Genomic DNA, 23,098 nt, shown 5'->3' on the forward strand with positions numbered 1-23,098 from the left:
AGGGTCTTCGCACCCTTTTGGGTGCTCGGACCCTAATTAAATCCAACCTGCACTGTTTGGATCTTGCTCACAGAATAACTCAGCCACACAAAGCACAACAGGTGATAGAAGGAAGGACGTTAAGTGTAACTGCCCCCTTGTGTTTATAGTAGAACAGTACAAGATTAGATATTAGTACTACCTAGAAAAGCCTGATACAATACCTACTTAAAAGTCTGGTAGTTATATAGATTTTGTGTTTCAGATGTTTTTGTTGTTCAAAGACAGAAGCAGAGCAGCTTTTTGTTTGACTTGTGCCTGTATTGAAACTGTCAATCTCTACATAGACAATTATGTTCTTACAGCTTCTCAAATGTGAGGATTTTCTGCTTTTCTCTGCTTAATATGATTGTAAATTGAACATCTTTAGGTTTTGGACAAAACAGGCAATCTGAAGACACCATCCTGGACTCCTGAAAGTCGTGGTGGATATTTTTTCTGATCATTTTGTTGACTAAATGCATATAAAACAGCTTTGTTGATTTAAAATAATTTATCATAGCAGCCCCACACAGCTTAATATTACAGTGAAGGAATATAACACGTTTGATAAAGCAGGGCATCATCATAGATTCATGTGAAATGACAAACAGTGTTTGTTAAATAAGGGACAACAGAATTATTACTCACAAACAGAGTAAATAACAGAACAGCATTTATTAGGTTTGATTCTTTACATCACAGTCACAAGTCAGCTACAGGAGTGAAAGTATGTCGCTTAGACTTTTTTTTTTTCTCTAGTGAAATCACAAGGATATAAAATGCTCCTTATAGCACAAACACAGTGTCGCATAGAAGCTGGAGGAAGAACATCGTACTGCAGGTGTTAGTGGTCAGTGCGTGGAAAGGTTTTCAGGCACATCGGGTTTCTAAGAAGAACGTCACCTACGCAAAGTAAATTCTAATCTTTGTCATCATGGCTCGTGTTGTGACGTCCAAAAAAAAAAGGATAAAATCTTTTTCCCCCACCCCTCCACTCAAATCCTTTTCTTCATGGCTGATAGAATTCTCTCCAGTGAGAAGATTAGCTGTGCAAATCAGAGTTCCTGTGTCTCTGTAGCCTCGAGATAAACGCTGACATCCCGGCACATTTTGACTTTGCACAAAGTCATCATCTCTCCTGGAATAAATCTTTTAAAAACTGAGCGCGCCTTTCGAGGCAGACTTTATAATTACCTGGTGTGTCTGTTTTCTTTACAGCCTGTGGTGAACAAGACACAAGAGTCAGCGAGGGAGAGCGAGAACATCACAAAACATATTGCGCCTCTGGTTCAATCTGTTGACTGAGAACCGAGACTGTGAATCCTCCGTCTGCTTCCAGGACATCTGACTGTCTCTGGGTGTTAAAAGCTTTCATTAGACTCCTGTCCAGGTGGCAACATGAAAAGAGGCTCGGGCGTTCGTAGTGTGGCAGCGCAGAGATTAATAAAACATGGCCTGCTTCTGAATATTTATGCAGTTGCTACAAGGCTACGCTATGTAAGGTGGATTTAAGTGTCTGTACAGACCTGTGCTGCAGCGTGTCACTAGCAGACTCAATTTAATTGCATTCTTTTGTTTCTACACTAATGTTAACCCAAAGCACTCATTCTAGAAAGACACAAATGAAGCAAACATCCTCCTAGTGTTTCCCCAGTTCCCACTTCAAGTCAGTTTTTACATCTATTTGTCTCCCAAACATCACAAACTTACTTTAGAGTCTGTACAGCACCCACCGTCCTTACAATCTGGATCTGAATAAAGAGAAAAAACTAACTGTACTAGAGTGAGGGTGACTTTGCTCGTCTACCACAGCAGAGTGAGGCGCATATGGCAAGCTACTGAATACGAGTTTATCTTTGAAAAAACATCAATATTAATATGGCTTTGTTTGTTTTTCCTGAAGCACTTTGTTGTCATTAATGATATTTATTACTTTCATGTTTGAGCGTAGATGCTTTAATATAGATGTTAGTGCACGTACAGTTATTTGTGTGTGTGTGTGTGTGTGTGTGTGTGTGTGTGTGTGTGTGTGTGTCAGAGACGGAGCAGATGTTGTATAGCAGTGGTGACGTCTCCTCCTGTACTGATGAGGGCCTGGAGGTTTGCCTGTCTGTCTCTGAAGCCCATTGAGCTCAGCTGCTCCAGCTCCTCCTGGAACTCGTCCTCCTCGTGATGGACCTGACACAACGTGACAGGAGAGTCTTTTAAAGTCTTACTGATCGCAAAAGCAAGAAAAAAAATATTAGCAAAGAGGTCTTTTGCCTCTGGGAGGGAAAATGCGCCACCCAATTTGTATTTCAGATGTTTCTCTCCTAATTTGACCTTAAGTCTTTAAAAACAAGTAAGAACAGACAGTGGCGGTGAGAAACTTCTACGAAAGTATCGTGCTTGAGTTCAATTTTGACTCACATGTACTTTACTAGAGTATTTCCATTTTATGCTAAAATGGATGATATAACAGTTTTTTAAAAGATTAAAATAAAAACATTGTTTTCTAACCTTTTTTGGCTACTGGTGTCTTTCAAATGCCAGTCAGGCTCACATTTCAGATGTCTGAGATGTTAACAGCTCCAACAAGTAGTGGACTTTCCCACCATATATCCATCCATCTATTATCTATACACCGCTTTATCCTCGCTAGGGTAGCGGAAGCCTATCTCAGCTGACTCAGGGAGAACCCATGCTGCACGGGGAGAACATGCAAACTCCACGCAGAAAGATCCTGGGTGTCCTCACCGGGACGCGAACTGGCGACCTTCTTGCTGCGAGGCGACGGTGCTAACCACTGAGACACCTTGCACCATATATCTTACATTTCAATTCCACAAATTGTCACATAATACTATATTTCACCAAAATCAAAGATTAGAGAAAAAGTCCAGAAGGTTAGGGCTGATTTGTGTATCAGAACTTTGCTTTTCTTTTTTTTCCTCCCAATAAATAATCAGATTTATCTGGTGTCCCTATAAAAAACTGTATACAACATAGTTTAGAGTAGTTCTACCTGCAGCAGTTACTGCAGTTAGTATTAATAATGTAATGATATCAGACAGAATAAAATATGAGTCTAAGGGACCAAAAAATTAGTTTTACTTTAATATTTTAAATACATTATAGTGCTAATACTTTTTTCAAAGTATGGTTTTCCTGCAGGGCTTTTACTTGTAATACGTTTACATAGTGGTATTCAGATCCCATACATCAATCTATACTGTAAACTGTCACTTACAAGATTCAAGATCTTTCTAGAAATCCTGCTGTCTATTTTTTAGACTGAATTCTGAAGTGCGTCTTACTCCACATCACACCTCCTGATATTTCTCACACTGAACATATTTGGCTACAGCTGACTCCTGCTCTATGTGACAAATTTTAACTCAGCACAAAATGTTGACAGGAATGTAAACACGCTGCACTCTATGGCCTCTATGGATTAAAGATATAAATCTCTGGACCACATCAGACATCACAGCTGGATGTTGCTAGATGAGGCGTTGTGTGGTTTTCTGGAGCCACACTACAGCAAGCTGTCACCAGCAGCTGTCAGTGCAGACAGGTCTGTAAGACTGGCTGCAATTACTCTCTGTTTGTGTAACTAATTTTAAAAACTGTGTTCTGAATCATTACAAAGTTTAGTATTAAGGGCATGCATCATTGAGCTACCTTACTTGGTAATAACAAGAAGCAGCCTGCTTTATAAGTGAGCTTTCCATGGATGTTTTGGTGTAAGAAGAAGCAGCTCAGATCAATTTCAAAGGCAGACAACAAGGTCAGAAGGAAAAAACTGACGTACCCCATTATTAGTGTTAGCCAGTGCCTGTAGCATCTGTTGTACAAACTGCTGCTGCTGCTGCTCTGTAACTGTGGCAACCCGAGGGCCACTTCCTGATTGGCTGTTCAGGACAGACTCAGATGCAAATTCAGGAGCAGCATTAACACTGGCGCCAGTGTTCCCGAGTCCAGCCCTGCAGGACAGACATGTGGTGGGAAATACACAATCATTTTAAAATATGATTTTTTTTAATGCTGATTCTGATTTGAGCTCTTTAGGCTGATGTGCAGCGTCTGTTTTCACTCACGCAGGTATGAGGACAGGAGCCTCTGCAGCCAGAGTCTGTAGGCCGTGTTGGATCTGCAGCAGCGCCTCCAAGGCTCTGGGGTTCAACAGAGCTGACAGCAGCTCCGGACTCTGCATCTACACATGTATTATTAAGGAAGGCAATTATTTATATGTACATGAAGCCATGAATAAGAATTGACTGATGCCATAAAATCAAATCCCCATTTTTAGAGCTAATACAGCAAAAATTCTAAAGCCACTGATGAAATAAACATTAAAATGAAAATTGAATACTGTTCACGTAAATAGTGGATGACAATGATGATGATAAATGTCCCAAACGCAGGTGTTTCATTTACGACGACAGAGTAATAGTGAAGAGAATAACCAGACCTGTTGCAGGAACAGAGGGATCTGCTGTCTCATTTGCTCCTGCAGCTGAGGATTTCCTGAGAACAAAGGGTGGCTCAGCAGCATCTGAAATTATATGAGAATGAAAGCAGTGTGGACAATAAGACTAGCGAACAAAGGATGTGTTCTTCAGCTACTGGCTGAAAATCAGTGATTCCAGAGTTGCACATTTAAGAGTTTGCATACACACATAAATAGTGTAAACATCACCTGTGCAGCCAGGTCAGGGTTCTGGCTGAGGCAGTTTAGAAGACTGCTGACGTACGGCCCAGACAGGAGGCTCTCCATCAGACCTGGACTGGCAGTGATCTCCTCCAGCAGCGACTGCATGCCTGAAGCAAGAGGAAGGAGGCCAGAGGAAATACAGAAAAGTAGGGAAGCATTTGAAGAAAAACAGGTTGATGAAAACACCAAAAAAAAAAGATATAGTGTCCAGTGTATAGTTTGCATAAGTTTCAGATTTTCTTTATGCATCAGCTCCATGTTTGTTTTCTAGCATTTTTAGTTTAGTTGTGTGATGAGGGAATTACTATTTTGTACATAAACCATGAGGATGTATGTTTTCTTGCCTGCAGCAGTGGTACTCTGAGACTGTGGACCAGCTCTGGGTGCAGTCAGTACTCTGAGAGGGTCTGTGGACTGACTGGAGCAGGGCGGTGCTGCGTCGTTTCCTCCATCTGCAGTCTGTTGGTTCCCAAACATCAAGAGAAAGTAGACAGAGGCATCTCCAACATCAGCTTAAACAAACAAGACTAGTTTGACCTAATTTACAAAGATCATTTAGGATTTTTTTTCCCTTTAAAGCTGCACCTGTGATACTTTGAAACTCTGCTCCTGTCGTTTTGCGTCTGTCCTCTGGACACCAGCTGAATCTCCATTGATGGTCTCAGAGTCGTCCTTCTCTGGCTGCAAATTGCCTAATGCTCTGTCTTCACGTTGCATCACTTCCTCTATCATGTCAGGGTTCCTGATGAGCTCCAGCACCTGGATGGGAGGTGAAAGCAAGAAGAATTCATGAGAAATGAGTCCAGAAGGCAACAACTACATTCAGCCCCTTTAAGGTATTAGTGCTATCACACACCTTACTTAAAGCATACTTAACACACACACACACACACACACACTTGCAACTCCTTTTTATCCCAAACTACACCCACCTGTGTGATGACATCTGTGTTGTTCAGCATGTCCTCCACCTCTGGGTTTGTTCGCAGCAGCTGCTGAATTTGAGGATTAGACAGAATGAGCTGCCTGGTCAGTCGAGGGCTGGAAGCAGACAGGGTGCTCTGCACAAAGGGGCTGCCCAGGACACGACGCATCATCTCTGGGTCCGCCAGCAGTCGGTTCTCCATCTGGCGCTGGAGAGCAGGGAAGAAGCCAGGCTCGCTGTTTTCTAGGCCGAGGTTGTCTAGACCCTCTACTACGGAAACAAGACGTGATCAAAAGAATAGCGGTATGTAAATGCACTGGAGAGCTGAGTCAGACATAATCATGCAGCAGGAGAAGCCCAGATAGAGAGGACTGAAAACTAGAGACATTCAAACATGTGAAATGCAAATGAATTGTGAGATCTGAAGAGTGTGAACAGGAGGAAAATAATTAGAGGTGAAGGGAGTTCCTCAATCTGCAGCACTTACTTACCCAGGCAGAGGGGAGAAGTGGGAGATGGGGTGAAGTTGTTGGGGTCTGATTGGACAGTTTCTGAAGCTGGATCACTGGTGGGTGAAGCAGAAGACTGCTGAGGCCTGAGAAAGATGGACGTCATGTGACTCTAGGTTTGCAGGTCGGTTGTAGAAACTGCATACATGTATTTGTTTTTATGCAACAAGTCCAGTTTTGGTAATGAATGATTGTGCATCAAAGAAACTTTAGCAATTTCTGGACAAATATTATAAACTGAAAGCAGAAGTCAAGCAGAAGATCTGCACACTGATTATCTTCAATAAACCTAATTTAGAAGAACTGAGAGAGACATAAGGACAATGTGCTGATCTCTTAAGATGTCTGCATACATCATTTTGACTCTAGAAACAGAAGCTAATGTGTCTATTACATATTTATTTTACATCTAAGTAAAATAATAATACTATGCAGTAGTACTAGAAATAAAATGCCTTATAGCCACATAATTTTGGCCACAAGTATGTCTCATGACACAGAAAATTGTGATTGTGAGTAAACAATTGCAACACCTTCAGCACTTGTGAATGCAGCAGTGTCAGATTTATCAGCAACAAAAACATGTGCCTTAAACTATTACTCTTAAAAGGCAGTCAGTGCTTGATATTTTCAACACATAGCTCACTGTTTTTGTGCAATATCTTCAGCATTATCAAGCAGAAACCGGGTTCTCTGTGCAGCTTCCAGCAAAAACACAGCGTTGACAGGTAATTCTCAGCTCAAAGGCAGCACATTTCCAGAACACAAAAGGAGGCTGGAGGACATTGTTCATTTCACAGCCTTGTTCTGGGCAAACACAGCACTTTGACATGACTGTGACTGACACAAGACATGAGGCAAACAGATGTATTCAACCTAAACCAGATGTGCAATTGTCAGTGGATAATTGGTTGATGATGAATCCAAGGGTGGGATCGGCTACAGTCAGCGTGGATGTGCTGCACCTCCAACCCCACGCTAGAAATAAAGGAGCACAGGCAGGAATAGAAGTACGAAAATGATCAGAACAAGCCTGTGGTAAAGGTGACAACCCAGAGGAAACGTGACTAATCAGTTAATTCACATTGTCAGAGGGACAACACCATGACACAAACAAAAACATCTCTTACACTGAATAAAGGTACAAAAGTGCAGCTAGAAATATCTGTGAAATCTGACGACTTGGAGACACGAGACAAATTCAGGAATGGAAATTAATTTGGATTCATCATCCAGCAGATTACAATCCTGCTCCACCAATTATCAAAAGACGATTGTACACCTGGTTCAGGGTGAATTTATCTGTTCTGCCTCATGTCTTTGTCCACTTTGACTCTGATGAAGGCACAGTAATGCTGAAGTGTTTTTCTGTTTGCTCAGCCTGAATTCATCTATGTGCTCCAGCCACCTCCTGTCTGGTGCCTTCATGCCCTGTGTGTGTGTGTGTGTGTGTGTGTGTGTGTGTGTGTGTGTGTGCACGTTTGTGTTACCTTTGGATCATGCAGAGGCTGACTGACCCGTTCTGTCCTTTGAGGTGACTCATCAGCTCTGACTCTCTGAGGATCCTGCCGGAATGGATCAGCACCAGCTGCTCTGCTGAGGCTCCCATCCGCTCTGATAGACCCCTTTTCAACTGCACAAACACAAACACACAAATACACAACAGCACTTTGCCAGTCAGAATGATGACACAAAACCTAGACTGGATGCTTTATAATTAGGACAGTATTTGACATGGAAACAGTCTCCTGGACTCAGCATGTCCCATCAGATCGAGCCGCCTTTACGCGCGTCCAGACAGCCTGCTGACCTGTCTGACGGTGCAGTCTCCTCTGACGGTGAAGTCTCGGCTCTCCGTCACACTTCTGACGGCAACGTGGATCATTTCAGACCTGTGACGGTCACTTGGAGCTCTCGGTTCGTCCTTCACGGCGCCTGACATCTTCGTCCTGTCCGGGCCGCAGATGGAGATGAGAGGAACCTGGAGCGCACCGTCCCGGGGCGGAGGAGTCCCGATGACTCGGCACAAAGTTGAGCTGGATGTGAGTCAGCTGAGACCCGGCTGCGCAGTGAGGAGCTCAAACCCCACACCCTATTAGTATTATTATCTTCTTCTTATTTTTTATTAAGAAAGGTATCCTGGTGCCGTTTACAACAGCTTGGATACTCAGACTAAATCATTTCATACTTAATAGGACGGTTATGTAACTGGATCCCAGCTTAAAGATATAGTACATCACAAAATTAATCAGCAGTTTAAAGGCTGCGCTGCCACTAATTTTACTTTAAATTCCCTTCCCAGATCAAAACAAACTAATTTCACAGCCTTATTTACTTGACACATATTTCCAGAAGTGATGCACAATAGACCCAAAGTCAAACAATCAAACCTCCATCGTCTCTGTGTGCAGGAATGTTCCCCTGAATCATGTTTATTTGAATTCTATTGCTCAGTTTGTATAGGTGCAAAATCCTAAAAAATAAACTTGAATCTCACAATTTGAATTTCACAACTTGCATATTTCTGGAAAATTCCTAATTTCAATTTCACAACTCTTAACTTGGATTATTGGATTGCATCTGAATTCCAATAAACATGAAACTTAAGAGAAACATTTTGAGTTAAACTTGATGTAGCATTTGATTTTTTACTGTAAATTGTAATTATTCAAGTTGGGCAATTAAAATTCATATATAAATTATTTAAATTCAGTTCCTAGTGGCACAACTTGACCACAGATGAGTGGCGACTATGAGAATTCATCCCTTTCATTTTCTTAAAGCACTTTTATTAGTGATTTTACTGTTTTTTTTTAAAAAAAACTATCTTTGAAGTTGTAATAATCCTTACTTTCTGTATTGTAAACTGTTCGACTTAGTGATTCGTAGGTTTCTTGTGAGGCAGGCTGTACCTTGGGTCTTGAACAGATCCCTATTAATTACTGTCTAATCATGCTGGAGTCAGTGTGGCTGTAATTTGCATTGAAGACAAATGATTTACTTGACAGTCAAGACAACACCAAACCCCGACGTTTTATTTCACTGAAAAAGCATTTTATTTACTTAACAGTGAGAAAGAAAACAAATAAACAAAAACTTTCACATCATCTTCGTATCATATGGAAAGATCAGGCACACAGCCCTGAACAGTACTGGAGATCCAGCGGCACTCTAGTGCCTGCAGAGGGCAGCACAGTGAGCCAGGCCACCGTTCCAACACAACTTTACAACGTTGTCGGTTTTAAAAGCTTCTGAAAATCTTGTTCAGTTGTGTAATACATTGAGCCACATCAGGAGTGTATTCTGTATGTGTGTGTGTGTGTGTGTGTGTTTAGGGGGGCATGCATTAAAGGCCGACAAGAAGTCTGAGCTAAAAAAATAAGGAAGGAAAACCCTGATTGTGATCAGCTGTGTTTTCCTCCTTTGTTCGCTTGTTTTTTCTTTTCAGGTATTTTGCTTCTGGAACCTTCATAGATCCGTCTCGGAGCCTTTCTTTCCCTTCTTGTTTCCCTGCCAAACAGAAAAGCCCAGAAAGAACACCATTGTTTATTAGTATGGGGAAGAGTTATACTGAAACGTGTGTTTTATAGACCTAACTCATGTTTAGGTCAGTTAAAAAAAGACAAGAAGGAAAAAACAGAAATGCAGAATTAGATTTCTTGGATTGTGCATCATAAGTGAGCCACTCACAGTGTTGGTCATTAGAAAGAAATCTCATGAATTAAGACAAATGATAACAGAGCCTTGAAAATCCTGAAATATTCTGTGGCATTAAGAAGAAGTAAAAGATGTTAAAGTGGTCTGAACTGAACTTATTTCTATCCTGACAGAGCTGGGTAAAGTCAGAAACTCAAATCTACACTTATTACTGTACCTCTGGAATTCTGAGACTGCAACTTCTCTCACTTCACCTGACTTACTAACTGCTGTTTCTCTGATCTACCGAGAGAGGAAGAAGAAGAAGCCAACGTACATGACAGCACACAAAAGGTCAAGTTTTTTGACACAATAAATATAAAACATGATGTCACCTATCCACAAATCAGACAAGACTAGAATCTGAATCTACGTATTCCTGCTTACATCGACATGATACCCCACATGGAAGTAAATGAAAACATGAGTCAAACTCTCACCTGATGTTTTGGTTGTTCTGACTGCAGTCCTTTGACTTTAGACCTTTCTTGCTCAAGGGCAGCGTGTAGTAATGTTACCTAAACAGATATAAAAATGCCTCATTCATGTGCACATACATAAGTGTACAAACATTCTGCTCCCTCAGTCTCTCACGGTTACACACCTGTGATGACAGTTCTTCTTTAATATGCAGGAGTTCTTCTACCTGTAGAAGGATTTCTGCTTTGTCCTTCACTGATGGAGAGTGATTAGAAGCATCGTAAAACATCAGACAGATCACATGAAACCGTCATCAGCGGAGGAAGGACGGGTGTCAAATGTAATGTTGAACTCACTCTCTCCTTGTTGGAGCATCTTGAGCAGCTGGGCATTTCTGGCTTTCACCTCCTTGTACTTCACCTGCACAGTTGAGGAGCAAGGAAAAGTTTATAGCATTTGCCACAACAGAAGAGTGTTTCAGGCAACAGGTGTGTTTCAAGATGTTTCTTTAGACAAGCTGATACAGACAGCTTAAAAACATATTGCCCCTGGCCTTGGATGTTTCAGGCACAGAGGCTTACAAATTTAAAACTGTAACAGGCAACACACGGTCAGTCATCTGGAGTCCACTGTGGCCAACAGTTATAGTTTAAACTGCTCACAGCCTCCGTGAGTTAACGTTTAAGCCGCAGTTCAAGCCCAAGGTTGACAGAGATGACAATAATAAACAGAAGGTTAACAGGGGATTTCCATCCTGCTGATCACAGTCAGCTTGACCAACTAAACCAATCTGTCCTTGATTCATTCATTCTCACCACCTTGTCTCCTCCCTTTCTTACACATTCCTGTGTCCTCATCCATTCTGTGTTGCAATAACTTTTCTGGAATTCTGTCCTCTTCTACAACTCAGACTTAAGTCTTACTAGGTTCTGCTTAAAAGACAGTAAGACGACGAGGCAAAAGCCTGATGCCTTTTGTAGAATGTGTGTCCTGTTAATGTCCTGTTAATGTAAATCAAGTGGAACGGTGCTGTGGAAAAGAATTTCCCCACGGGGACAGTAAAGTCTAAATCTGAATCTGAATCTCTAAGATGTGCACATTCAAGTGTGAGTCTCATCTACTTGTTTACTTCTTTAACTTTTTGCTGCAATAAACAAGTGCACAAAAACATTGCTAATATATAATATGTCATAAATAGATGTGAGTGTTGGTATCTATTCCACAACTGGCAAACTGGGTGAATTTTAAGCAAGACTGGGTAACTGCTTATAGCTGCTGACCTCCCACTGTGAGATGGTCTTCTTTAGCTTATCGATTTCTTGGTCTTTCTTCTCCAACTCGTACTTCAGCTGCTCTGCTCGGGGGTCCTGATGGGCAGAAAGGAGAACAACTTTACACTTCACACTAATTCAACTGAGAAATAAAAACTTTGCTTAGGCGATGTTGTATTTACTCAATCACTGGAAAATGTCCACACAGACAGTTTAAAGGACAGAGATCATAGGCAGCAGGGGCGAAATGTCAAGAAGTTAAGTATTAAAAAGAATAAGAAAAAATGTGCAAGCTTTGCTCGTTAACAAATGAAACTGGATAAATACAGACAGCTTGATTTTGTTGTCCACGTCTGTTCACTCACAGGTTCGTGCTCTGTGGAGGTGTTGACTTCCTGTCCCTGGCTGTTAGCGTACTGCTCACGTCTTTTCTCCCTTTGGATGATCCGACTGACGTCATCTTCCAACTTGTTAAAAAAACGCTCCTCCTGTCCGGTCCCTGGCACTGGGTTAGCTGCTCTGCCGTCCTGGAAGGGAAATTGGTCAGCGTTTCATTCCCAGTTTGCCATAACAAAAAAGATTATCAGTCACAAATAAAACAAGTAAAGGAATTTAAATATTGTTTATAGGTAAGCCAAGTTTGTAATGTAAAATATAGTACACAAAAATATGATTAGTTAGTGAGGAGTACACAAGGAACAAATCAGAAACAACCTGAAAATGACTGAACTGGTCGTGCGTAGTTACAGAATAAATATCAACCAAGGAATATGCAGGAGAACAGGCTGAGAGATGCTGAATTAAGAAATCATTAAGTAATCATTCTACATAGGTTGTTCCTGATTAATACCACATTAATTACTACTTATTTAATCCTTAAGTACTCTGTTTTGTTCTCTCTGATTTGCTATGAAGGAACTCATTGGAACTCATTCCCCAGTGAACGTTGATGTCTCGTGTTTGGTTTTGTTACTTAATAAAGCACAAAAAGGTAAATAATGGTCATATAGCCACGAACTGGAATCAAAAAAAGAGATTCCACTAACGATTTAGTAATTAGCAATGAGCCGCTATTTATTTCAGAGTTCATTCGGAACGGCTTATGACAAAACTAGTATTTTGTTTTAGAGAGATGAATGAATTTGCCATTAATGCATGATTCAGTATTATAGTATCTCCCAGTCTGTCAGTAGCCCCTATGTTCTTCTGATTTATTCAGGAACTTCTCATTAACAACCATCCGGCTGTTTCTGAGGCATTCCTCAGTAACTACTCACTTTTATATGCATTGTAATGTGAAGTCTTGCTTACCTCTTTTTCCTGTTTCCTACTTAATTGGTCTGTAAAGAGAAACAAACAATTTTAGAATTCCTTAAACAAACTTCAGAGAGGAAAATACATGTAACATAGTCTGGGTTTCTTTTCTATTCCAGAAGTTACAGCTCATGTTGTGGGAACCTGCTGTGTGATGGACTGCAGCAACATCCGAGTTTCATGGATTCTGAAAATGATCAATACGTTTCTCTCACCTGCACTACCTTCAGCCTGGAAGTCCTGCAGAGAAACTGTCTTTTTGTCTTTTGCCTGCTGATTTTTCTTTTTGTCCTTTTTTCCTCCGCCCTCTTTTCCTCCTCGTGACTTTGGTGAGGATGTGTTTGTGTTGCTCTGCCCAATGAAAGCAAATCATTTGACTTTCACTCATAATTCAGGCTTTTAACCTTTATTAACAATTGATCATGTTATAATAATATTAACTCCAACGAGCGTGATTTTCAAAGAAGTCCAAAATTAAATTTCCATTTCACAGCAGAAAACTATTTTGTTGATCTTTTCAGTTTTATTTAAATTGGCTATCCAATGTCAACTGCTCAAAAAATATGACTATGCAAACTTATAATCTGAAAATCCTAATAAGAAGTACAACCTAAATAAAAGTAAATAAACAGCAGCAAGAGACAGGATTCAGTTGATGTGATGATGATTTATTATCACATATAAAATATCATTATAAGATAAAATATGTCATTCTTGGCAACATACAAATTAACATCTTTGTAAAATGATACATATCTACAAATCTTTCAACTTTTACAAATGTGTCCCCAAATTTGACTTCCAAAAAGAGGATATTAGTGTGTATTTGTGCACAGTGTGTACCTGTTTCTGTTGTTCGTATTCCAGCTTACTGAGAATCAAGGCCTTTTCCAAGTCCGCCTCATATAGTTCTGTGGTTATCTAAGTAGACGGAGGGAGAACAGATGAGAAACTTACAGAGCTGGTACTATTTGTAAGGTCAGACGTGACCCGTTTAAGATGCCGTCTAACAATATCCTGCTTCTTCTTCTGTTGCACACATGGAAGGCATTCCTCTACGGCTGACCTCTGACCAGCTTAGCTAAAGAGAGCTACAAGTAACTTCCACAAGGGCACATCAGTGGTGCTATTATTATCAAAGAAACTCACGAGCAAACACATTTTTTGCAAAGAGTTGTTTTCCCTTACCTGCTCATCTCTCTGTTTCCACTGCTGCCACCCCTCTGAAGGTATATTGTGGTCTCCTGGTGCGGGGTTGAGAAGTTCACTGGCTATTCCTGACAGTGTCATAGAGGGTGGTGGGGCACAGGACTTCTGAGGAATCTTTTTGAAGGCCAGATTACGTAACTAATAAAAGAAAGAGATAAAAGTTGATCCAAACACTGACTAATATCATTATTGTCACAATAACGAACATTACCATACCCTGTTTCTAGCTGCAGAGGCCATCGCATTGTGAATGTGTACATTCATCAGCGAGTAATTCGGTTATTAAAATGTCAAAAAATAAAAACTTAAATGTGCCTTAAGTCCAGCACATGACCTCCTCATATGCTTTATTCTTTTTTTTTCAAAACAACATGCCAAAACAGTTCAGAAATCAAGTAAAATTTAAAAACAATTAGTTAGTTAGTGTTTTTGGGGTATGCCAAACACCATCAGATGCACTGCAACCCATTCATTCTCCAAATTACAGGATGCTGTTGATGAACTGCAGGCCCTGTTTATTTAAGCTTGTTCAAAACTCCAAAAAGACAGGATGTATAAATTTTACAAGAATGCTTTGATGATCCCAATCCTTGAAATGGATACTTTCTGATAAAACAATACTTTAGATTTTAGCACTTTGCTTAAAATTCAAATGAAAATTGGATTCTTATAAAGGAGAAAACCTTGTTTCTCCATCAAAAAGAGAGAAAGAAAAATATAGATATATACACACTCTACAACCCTTTCTACACTTTTATGAAGATATCCTGTATGCTCATGCTGCTGCCGCTACCCTTAAACCACTGGACACTGTCTACCAGTGTGCCGTTTCATTCATTACACAGGACAGCTATCACTGTGAGTTATGTGAAGAAGCTACATGACATCAGTAGCATCTAGAAGGCGCCTTCATCTATAAGGCTCTGCTGTCTAATCTTCTGAGATGATCTTTAGTTGAGTGTAGGGCGATAACATCCCAGAAGGGACTCAACCAGGGAACTGGTTTCTGATGTTAGCTCTTGATGAATGGCATGAGCTGCAACACAAGTTTTAAAGCTTCACTAGGTTATCCTGGGAGCTTTAGTAGGAAGGAACTGGACTTCTCTTTTAGGTTCTTGGAAGATGTTTCACCTCTCATCCAAAAAGGCTTCTTCAGTTCTAACTGACTGATGGGGGGTTTCAGATGTTTATAATAACTCCAGCTCACAAAGGATCCAGGACTCACATGTCTCAAGATAGATAGATAGTTAGAATCAAGGTCTGAGTGGTTATGACACCAGGTGGTCCAACAGCAATGACAGCAATAATGGTTGTGGAGCTGACAGTTTACACAACAAAAGATATGAATCTGCCATGGCAGGAATAAGTCAAGATGTTAATGATAGTGAAATTTTCTATCTTGGCACTGCAGTATAGGTGCTTAATAAGTGGTGGCCCTCTCCTCTGTTTAGAGATGGCTGTTCCAGTTTGACAAACACAGCTTCCTTCATTGTTCTCTCAAACCATTTGTCTCCTCTGTCCAAAATGTGTACATTGCTGCCCTCATTGAGTCCCTGTCCCTTATCCTTCAGATGCAGGTGGACTGCTGAGTCTAGTCCTGATAAACTGGCTCTCCTCCGTTGAGCCCTTGTGGAACTGTTGTTCAGTTTCCCCTATGTACAAGCCTGATGACTCCTCAACGCATATACAACGCTTGTATGCAGGGGTTTTATCCTGGAGGTGAACCAGATTATGCCTCAGTGTTGCTGGGTCTGAAGTGCACAAGTATGTTGTGTTGAGAGAAAATCCTTAGAATTTCTTGGACACACCAGCTACAAATGAAATGACAATGCTGTTCCTCCAGTTTTTCCTCTTGGATAAGAGGTGGAATGTCTTCAAGAACCGAAAAGAGAAGTCCAGTTGTTTTCCAATGAAGCTCCACCATGACCTGGATGACAGAGAATCTACACAGACATATGTTCACTAATGTTTCTAGTCATTTGAACTGATAATTAGTGTGGCTGTGTGTGTGTGTGTGTGTGTGTGTGTGAATGTGTGGAGGCTTTTTTCAGAGAGTGACATTCATTGTTGTGATCCAGTGTGTCTTATTTGGTCTCCGGGCTTTATGGCAAAAGAGATATTGATCCTTTGGAGATCTCCTTAGTAAAAAATGCTTCACTAGCTAACTTCCATTTTTACAACTGCACTGGCTCTTTATTTCCTCTTCAGCAACGAACAAGTACAAATAAACAACAGCACATCCTCCTTGCGGTGTGCACCTGTTACCACTCTCTTCAGTTTCAGTTCAGGTGAAGTGAAACACAATCATGTGACAAATGAAGTAGGAAGTAAAGGGTCCTGTTTTGATCTTTGACACGGTCTCTCACCTCGTTTGCCTCACTCTGCTGCTGTTCCTTCTTCTTCTTTTTCTTGTCTTTCTTCTTGTCGTTGCCCTGAGCAGCCTTCCCCCCGGCTGCTCCTGCTTTTCCTTGTCGGGGCTTCCCAGAGGAGTCCCGTCCGTTTTTGGTGGCAGGCTTCCCCGGCTCGGAGGCGTCAGAGTCCGAATCTGAGTCTATCTGGAGCAGGGCAAAGCGGGAGGCGGTGGTGGGGACGGTGATCATTGCAGACGATGCCATCGCGAGAAGGAAAACTGAATGCTAGAGATAAAAAGAGAAATGGCAATACAGTTAGGATAACTCAAAGGGGATCATACAAAGACTTAGCTTTTAGTCGACACCTCTTTCCACAGAATATTCCCACTATATCTCGTACAACAGCTGCATTTAAAGCTACAGACTACACAGTCAGTGTGTTGTACCGAAACAGACAGCAGTGCAGATGAATGTAAAGTGATTTAAAGTGTGTCGTTATGAATAGCGGCTAGGCTAGCGTCACATAGCAGCAACGTAACCTAGCTAACTGTGCAACACTTAGCCGGTTTTGTTAGCTTCTAAACAAGTGCAAAAGTAGAGATACGTGCAAGTCAAAAACCCATGAACGAACTCACGTTGACCTTTTGTATTTAACACGTTCACTGACTTGTGCTGAAGAGGCACTACTCACAAGAAAAGTTCCCAAAGAGTACTTTCACCTGTTCGTGAAGGTGCAGTCGGTTACCGTTGGTTTGCTACCAGCGATTGTCTGACTGAGTACAGTAGCCCTGCGGTGCCAAAAAGCATGAGGCTGGGCTTCTGATTCGCGATCCATTTAAAGTGCTCTCTCAACTGAAAATGAAACTTGCTCTTTCTGTGTTTATAGCTCAATCCATCAGTTTTGTCTATATTGTATGTTCCATGTTAGTTGTATCTGAACTGTTTTCTAGGAGTATTAAAAATTTACTGCGAAAAAAAGCGTCATAATTGAGCCGCTAACCAGGTTCTTTTTTTACCCCCGTTGTCATGGTGATATCTTAGTTGTCATGACTTCTCTCGTGACCATACATGTCCGAATCACCATGACAACCGAGCAAACGCAATCCGCGAAGCTAGTTGGTGACTCTTGAGCAAATATATGTCTATAATAAATGTTATTCATATTTTAAGTATTGCACATTATATCATATTTATACAATAAATAATATTGTAAAGTCTTAACCTTTTTATTTAAGCTTGATGGGTAAAGTTGTGACATTAATTTTATTCTCTTTGGTAAGTGTTGCATTAAATGTGGTATATAAATAACAGCAGAACCTCTGATTGTAGAGGGACCATGTTAAAAACCCTAACCAGTATATTAAAATATACCCAAACAATTAAATTACCACAAACTAACATATGAAGCCTGAATTATATTTTGAATCCTGCCAGTTGAGGAAAGACGGTATTAAATATGTTACAGTTTAGTCCCAGTTTAAAAAATAAATGTACAAAAGCTTTAAGCAATTTGTCTGACTGTGTCTTACTCAGCCAAAAAACATGGCTTCATGATGTTAATAAGTTGGAGAAGAAAGAAATAAGAAAGAACCCAAAACAATGAGGTATGAACAGTAGGAATTTTATTACAATAGATTTTAATAATAATCACAAATATAAATAAAAAAAATTACACTGCAATCAACATACAACTAACAGCATAAAGTGCACACAAGGTTCCTATCAAAAGTCAATTCATACAGAAAAAGCTTTTCATGACTGTTTTCATGCAGAAAACTCGACTGTATTTAGTGGCCATTTAAGTGCTCAACAGTGCTGAAACTAAAGCATGAAAGACAAAGCACGTTTTCATTACATTTAACAACAGATTCAGGAAGACTCCTTCCCTAACGTATATATTTTGACCCAATAGTGTTTGTAAAAAGGGGTGAATCTAATTATTGAATGTACAAGCTGATGACTTTAAGGTGATCCACTGTATTATTATAATCAGAAAAGTGCTGATCCTTGTATCCAATACCCCGTTCTCACAAAACGTACACAAAGTTGTAAGTGTATATAATGTATTTATGCCTTTAATTTACAACATTAGAAATATAGGTTGTTGAAACTTGGTTTTTTTTTTGTCTTTTTCCAGGACAAGAGCTTGAAGATTCCCAAATAAGAAATGTGAACTAAAGTAAGTACTATCATTTATGCAAAGTCACAGAATAAATCCACAAAATTATCTGTCAGTGTTCCTGGTCACTTCAATGGAGTCCTCTAACATGGACTCTGTGCTGTTATCCACAGCAGACTGTCGCCTCCTTGTGGCAGAACCAGAGATGTGCAGGTCAGCTGCAGAGATCTGTCTCACCTCTCTGTGAGTCACACGAACTGGAATCATCTCTAAACCTTCACCAGATTGACCTCTTACACTCCTCATCTGAGACTGTGTGTGCATCTGGTTGCATTCTTTTGTCTTTTTGAGTGCTTGCCGATCAAAGGATGAAGAGGGACGCTGGGTTTGGTTTGCATGTCTGTTCATACAAGAATCACTGTGTGTCTTTTTGTCTGTTTGCTCAGCATGTATTTTTGTGTATGTTGTTGCAATGTGTGTACTTGTGTGCACCTCCTCAGGATGACTCTGGGGTTCATTTACACTCGCATGTGTCTGCATATTGTGTACTTGTCTTTGCTCCTGTGAGCGCTGATCATCAGAGTGCAGGGCATCTCCGAGAAGCTCCTTCAGTTTCTTTTTGAGTTGTCGACTGGTGCTTTTGTAGAAAAACAGCTCTTTCTCCAGATGTTGCAGTCGGTCTTGGATGTCCTTCTGTGCCTCTCCTGAACCACCCTCTAACCACACACATACATAAGGGCATCAGTAAATAAAAACAATATTCTGTATGCAACAGCTTCTGTGTGAATATCAGAGAGAGTCAAGAGACAAAAAAGTTTACATTTAAATGGTTTTGTTCAAGTTGATCTGATTTCCTCACCTTTTAGTTTCTGCAGCAGTAGCTGAATGTTGTTTTGGTGATCTTGGTGTTGCTGGGTGAGCTTTCGGTCTGTATTCAGGGCCAGACGCTGCATGGCCAACTCCATCTCCCTCAGCTCCACCTCTTGCTCACCAGCATGAAGCTCCAGCTCTTCACAATGCAAGCGTAAATGGCGCTCTGCCTCTCGAAGGCAAACAACCTAAATAGTATGACAAAGGTGGGAAAATAGCATAATGAAACACATTTGTGCAATATGTAAGTGCAAAGACAATATCTGAATCTGGTTCCTTTATTTACTTTTACACCTGCAGAAATATGGAGTAAAAGAGGTGGGAGAAAGTTTGTCATAGTGTAATAATATAACATGGAAAAGGGTACTGGGAGGAAGCATTAAGGGAGCAGAAAGAAAGAGGGGATATGATTTAATTAGTGCAGCTGCATTTCTGACTAACAGAAGCACTTTGCCTGGAGAGAGAAACAAGGCATGGTTAATAGCAGAAGAATAGAAAAGCAGTGAGATAAATCTGGATCTGGAACAGAAAGTGGAGGAGACAGCGTTCAGTTTCCGTTTGACATGGTAAAATCCATTTTACAATTGAATGAATGTGTTTTTAGCAAAGCGCAGCCACCAGAAGGCACTCTTGGAATTTTCTAGTGAATACAAAATAATGGGACAGGAAAGAGAAAACAGAGAAGACGGAGTGAAGACAGACAGACAGTGTGCAGGCTCTAGTGAAGACCTAGAATGGATGTAATAGTAAAGCTAAATGTTGCATATATCCACGTTTACATGCGTTTCATCTTGCCTTGTTGAAATATTTGACGAGCAGCTCCAAAGCCTCGGGCAGTGAGAGCTCCTTCAGCTTCCTCAAGACATCGCAGAGTTGGGTGGGTTCAGTGTTTTGTGACTGATTGAGAGAGAACTCAGAGACTAACAGCTTCTGCTGTTTGTCCTGGATGGAGTGGTTTTTAAACTCTAGAGCTGCATCCAGAGCTTCAATAGCTTCTTCCAGCTGGAGAAGGGAATGCTCCTCCTGTGTGAAGACGCGTATAAATGAAAGTGCTCAATTAGAAATGTAGCATGGAACAAGATCTAACAAAAGCTTACTAGAATCTGTGCAAGCGATACATCATGGACATCACATGCACAATTTTCACTCTTTTCTGACCTCCACAGTGAGCACTCTGTTGTCCTTCAGCTGGGCGTCCAGAGTGTCTCTTCTTTTTTTAAGCATGTCTCTCTCTTTCTGCAGTTCCTCTACAGTAACTCCTCCAGTCTTCCTTTGCAGCTGCTCCTCCACAGACCCTAACTGCATCGACACATGCAGCAGGTCCTGATTTAGAGCCTGAAAAGTAATTGATAAAAAAACCCCCTCATAATTCCAGCTTCCCTACCATGAGTTTATTTTAATCTACAAGTAGCACAAAGAAAGGGACTTGTCAAAATATTTAATCTAACTTAGGATAAAAATACAGGCTGACCTGACTGGAGCGTAGCATCTTGATCTCTAGTTTGCTTTTCTGTTGCAGACAGGCCTCCCTCTGCAGCAGCACCTCCTCTCTTCTCCTCAGCTCCTCCTCCAGCTCCTGCAGCTCTGCTCTCCTCTGAAGAACCTGCTCCTCCTCATCCTCCAGCCAACTACTCTCACATGGCTGCAGCGAGGACAAAAGAAACACTGTCAAAAGGACTGTTTTACAGGAGAAAAATGAAAACCAGCATTTTACATTGTTAATATTTAACTTTAACAATGATTTACTTTTTCTTTTGTCTTTTCCAAATGATACCGTTTGCACACAGTTGAATCTTCTGCACTTTGCTCCTGGAAACACAGACAATCATGTTTACCCAAAAAGTAAATTACACATCGTTTTTGCCGTTCTGCATTTCCCAAAGATCCCATATGGACTGAATTGTCACATGAATTCAATTAGTTCAATTAGGACCTAGATTTTTATAAGTAATTGTCAAATTCATCCGATGACAGACATGACAAAACTCAGGTCATACTTAAATTCAAGTTTAATACGTATCCAAGTGATCATACACACAACTGTATTGACCCTTTTTACTTGGAAAATAGATACTTTTTTTACATCAACTCCAAAAAAAATGGACTTCAAAAGCTTGGAGCAACATAACTGACAGGCTGACACAAAACTAAAGTTTCACATGTAATTGCTTTTTTTTTCACTGACTGGAAAACAAATTTGATGTTACCTAGTTTGTTTTTTAAAAAAAAGGAAAAAGAACATTTGCATAACTAACCCTAGTTTGGTGGAGTTCTTTGTTGTTGTCTCTGATCTCTCTCTGCTGCTTGAGGCTGGTCTGAAGCTGCGCTCTCTGCAGGCTCATGTGCTGCAGGCTGCGGTACATCTCTGCTCGGACCTGCTGGCTCTGCATGGACAGTCTTGCCAACACACTGGGCTGTCCGCCATCACCACCACTGTGCCCGACACGTCTGTCCACTGCCTGAGTTTCCTTGTCTGTCAGAAAAAAGCACTAATTTAGAGATGCAAATATTGTTCAAATTTGGAAATAAAACAAAGTCTGTCAAAGTTTAGAAAGTATCATGTGATGATTCATTGGTTTTGTATAGCTGTTGCCTCAGACTAATAGACTAATAGACGGACTAATAAGAATTAGTCTATCATGGGACAAGGGACATTATTCAGACGTGTATTTTCTCTTTGTTCCTTTACTGATACCTTGGAGGGATAAAGCCTGTTGCTGCAACAACCCTGTTATTTCAAAACTTGAAAATACTTGACTTTTTCATACTTTAGCGATACATGTGCCCTATCTCCAGAAAAGCTGCATTCAAATCATTTGTGAAAAAATAAATAAAACAGCAATAAAATTTACAACAGTGATTATAAGACTGCCATCAAAGCTATCTCGTCACTGTCATTTTATTGAAGCACTGGGAGCTGCAAGAAGTTCATGAGTTGTGTAGGAATGTTTAAAACCAATCTGATACCCAAACAAATCAGCCAAAGAAAGGAGAAAGAACAGTGTGTAGTTACGTAAACACACCAGTTTTGTCAAGCTCTTTGAGGAGCTCCTCCTTCATGCGCATGTTGACTGAAAGATCTTGGATTCTTCTCTCAGTGACACTGGCTCTTACTTTCGCCTTCCTCATATGGCTTTGGTTGAGCTGGTTTTCTCTGGTGCCTGAGACGAAAAACCACATGACAAAATGAAAAACAAACAACCTCTGGATACAAAATATCTCTTTAGAATATCACAGAAGGGATCTGAGACAGGAAAGCATGCGCGTATCAATACGAAAGGGGGAAAAAAAATGAATGAGTGGAAACTAAAGAACATGTGAAGGCTACCTGTGGCTGAGTGATGCTGTTGTACTGCTGGGTTTCCATCACATGTCGGATCTCGTCCAGTGTTTTTCTCTTTCAGAGTGGACTTCTTGTGCCGACTGGTCCACGTTCGGTTTAAAGAACGTCTGGAGTAATGACACAATATTCAATCAGTCATTTCAAATTAACTTGCTGCAGTAAGAAAAAAATGATTTTCTGAATGAAAGATGACTAATATGTGAAACTCAGATTGAGCACAACACACCTACAGCACACTTGGAAACAGGGATGTATTAAAAGTGGAAAACTGCTAAACCTTATCAGTGTACAGTATATTAGAGACATCTCATGTCAGCTCCTCTCATTTTCTTCATGTGTCCATATTTAGCCCCC

The 23,098-nt window shown here is 40.6% G+C and overlaps 3 protein-coding genes across 5 annotated transcripts in view; all 3 read right to left on the reverse strand.

Moving 5' to 3' along the window:
• Nucleotides 1-2,055: 2,055 nt before the first annotated feature.
• Nucleotides 2,056-8,093, reverse strand: LOC103366760 (ubiquilin-1). Its single transcript, XM_008294581.1, has 11 exons — nucleotides 7,962-8,093; nucleotides 7,642-7,784; nucleotides 6,134-6,237; nucleotides 5,650-5,912; nucleotides 5,303-5,476; nucleotides 5,062-5,176; nucleotides 4,703-4,824; nucleotides 4,475-4,558; nucleotides 4,101-4,216; nucleotides 3,815-3,986; nucleotides 2,056-2,199 (listed from the first exon to the last, which is right to left on the reverse strand). Exons 1-11 carry the CDS (start codon nucleotides 8,091-8,093, stop codon nucleotides 2,056-2,058), a joined length of 1,569 nt encoding a protein of 522 aa, XP_008292803.1.
• A 1,499-nt stretch (nucleotides 8,094-9,592) lies between these two features.
• gkap1 (G kinase anchoring protein 1) lies at nucleotides 9,593-17,202 on the reverse strand. Of its 3 annotated transcripts, none has more exons than XM_008294572.1 (12): nucleotides 17,132-17,202; nucleotides 16,428-16,697; nucleotides 14,041-14,199; nucleotides 13,696-13,773; nucleotides 13,068-13,203; nucleotides 12,850-12,878; nucleotides 11,904-12,065; nucleotides 11,548-11,634; nucleotides 10,624-10,687; nucleotides 10,452-10,522; nucleotides 10,288-10,365; nucleotides 9,593-9,661 (listed from the first exon to the last, which is right to left on the reverse strand). In XM_008294572.1, exons 2-12 carry the CDS (start codon nucleotides 16,674-16,676, stop codon nucleotides 9,620-9,622), a joined length of 1,155 nt encoding a protein of 384 aa, XP_008292794.1. In that variant the 5' UTR covers nucleotides 16,677-16,697; nucleotides 17,132-17,202; the 3' UTR covers nucleotides 9,593-9,619. The 3 variants fall into 3 exon arrangements, with proteins under 3 accessions (XP_008292794.1, XP_008292795.1, XP_008292796.1); XM_008294573.1 differs by having other exon boundaries at nucleotides 17,104-17,183; XM_008294574.1 differs by lacking the exon at nucleotides 17,132-17,202 and adding an exon at nucleotides 17,048-17,066.
• Nucleotides 17,203-18,029: 827 nt separating this feature from the next.
• LOC103366755 (kinesin-like protein KIF27) overlaps nucleotides 18,030-23,098 on the reverse strand; it is a 10,264-nt gene continuing 5,195 nt past the window's right edge. Inside the window, exons 7-15 of the mRNA XM_008294575.1 lie at nucleotides 22,730-22,851; nucleotides 22,425-22,562; nucleotides 21,657-21,874; nucleotides 21,148-21,210; nucleotides 20,873-21,043; nucleotides 20,560-20,736; nucleotides 20,197-20,424; nucleotides 19,391-19,589; nucleotides 18,030-19,247 (exon numbers count right to left, since the gene is read on the reverse strand). Of these exons, the coding sequence (XP_008292797.1) occupies nucleotides 18,637-19,247; nucleotides 19,391-19,589; nucleotides 20,197-20,424; nucleotides 20,560-20,736; nucleotides 20,873-21,043; nucleotides 21,148-21,210; nucleotides 21,657-21,874; nucleotides 22,425-22,562; nucleotides 22,730-22,851 (1,927 nt within the window). The 3' untranslated portion in view covers nucleotides 18,030-18,636. The remainder of the gene's footprint in view (nucleotides 19,248-19,390; nucleotides 19,590-20,196; nucleotides 20,425-20,559; nucleotides 20,737-20,872; nucleotides 21,044-21,147; nucleotides 21,211-21,656; nucleotides 21,875-22,424; nucleotides 22,563-22,729; nucleotides 22,852-23,098) is intronic.

This window comes from Stegastes partitus, unplaced genomic scaffold (genome assembly GCF_000690725.1).
Source record: "Stegastes partitus isolate 25-593 unplaced genomic scaffold, Stegastes_partitus-1.0.2 Scaffold974, whole genome shotgun sequence".
Taxonomy (NCBI): domain Eukaryota; kingdom Metazoa; phylum Chordata; class Actinopteri; family Pomacentridae; genus Stegastes; species Stegastes partitus.

Excerpts from the sequence above, each read along its gene's own strand:
- LOC103366760 (XM_008294581.1), bottom strand. The coding sequence starts at position 8,093 with ATGTCAGGCGCCGTGAAGGACGAACCGAGAGCTCCAAGTGACCGTCAC. Across the intron at positions 5,177-5,302 it reads AGAGTTTCAAAGTATCACAG|ACTGCAGATGGAGGAAACGA; the intron begins GTGCAGCTTTAA and ends GGGAACCAACAG. Across the intron at positions 2,200-3,814 it reads TGGCTAACACTAATAATGGG|GTCCATCACGAGGAGGACGA; the intron begins GTACGTCAGTTT and ends ACGTTGTGTCAG.
- gkap1 (XM_008294572.1), bottom strand. The coding sequence starts at position 16,676 with ATGGCATCGTCTGCAATGATCACCGTCCCCACCACCGCCTCCCGCTTT. Across the intron at positions 13,204-13,695 it reads AATACGAACAACAGAAACAG|AGCAACACAAACACATCCTC; the intron begins GTACACACTGTG and ends TTCATTGGGCAG. Across the intron at positions 12,879-13,067 it reads CCAGGCTGAAGGTAGTGCAG|ACCAATTAAGTAGGAAACAG; the intron begins GTGAGAGAAACG and ends TTCTCTTTACAG.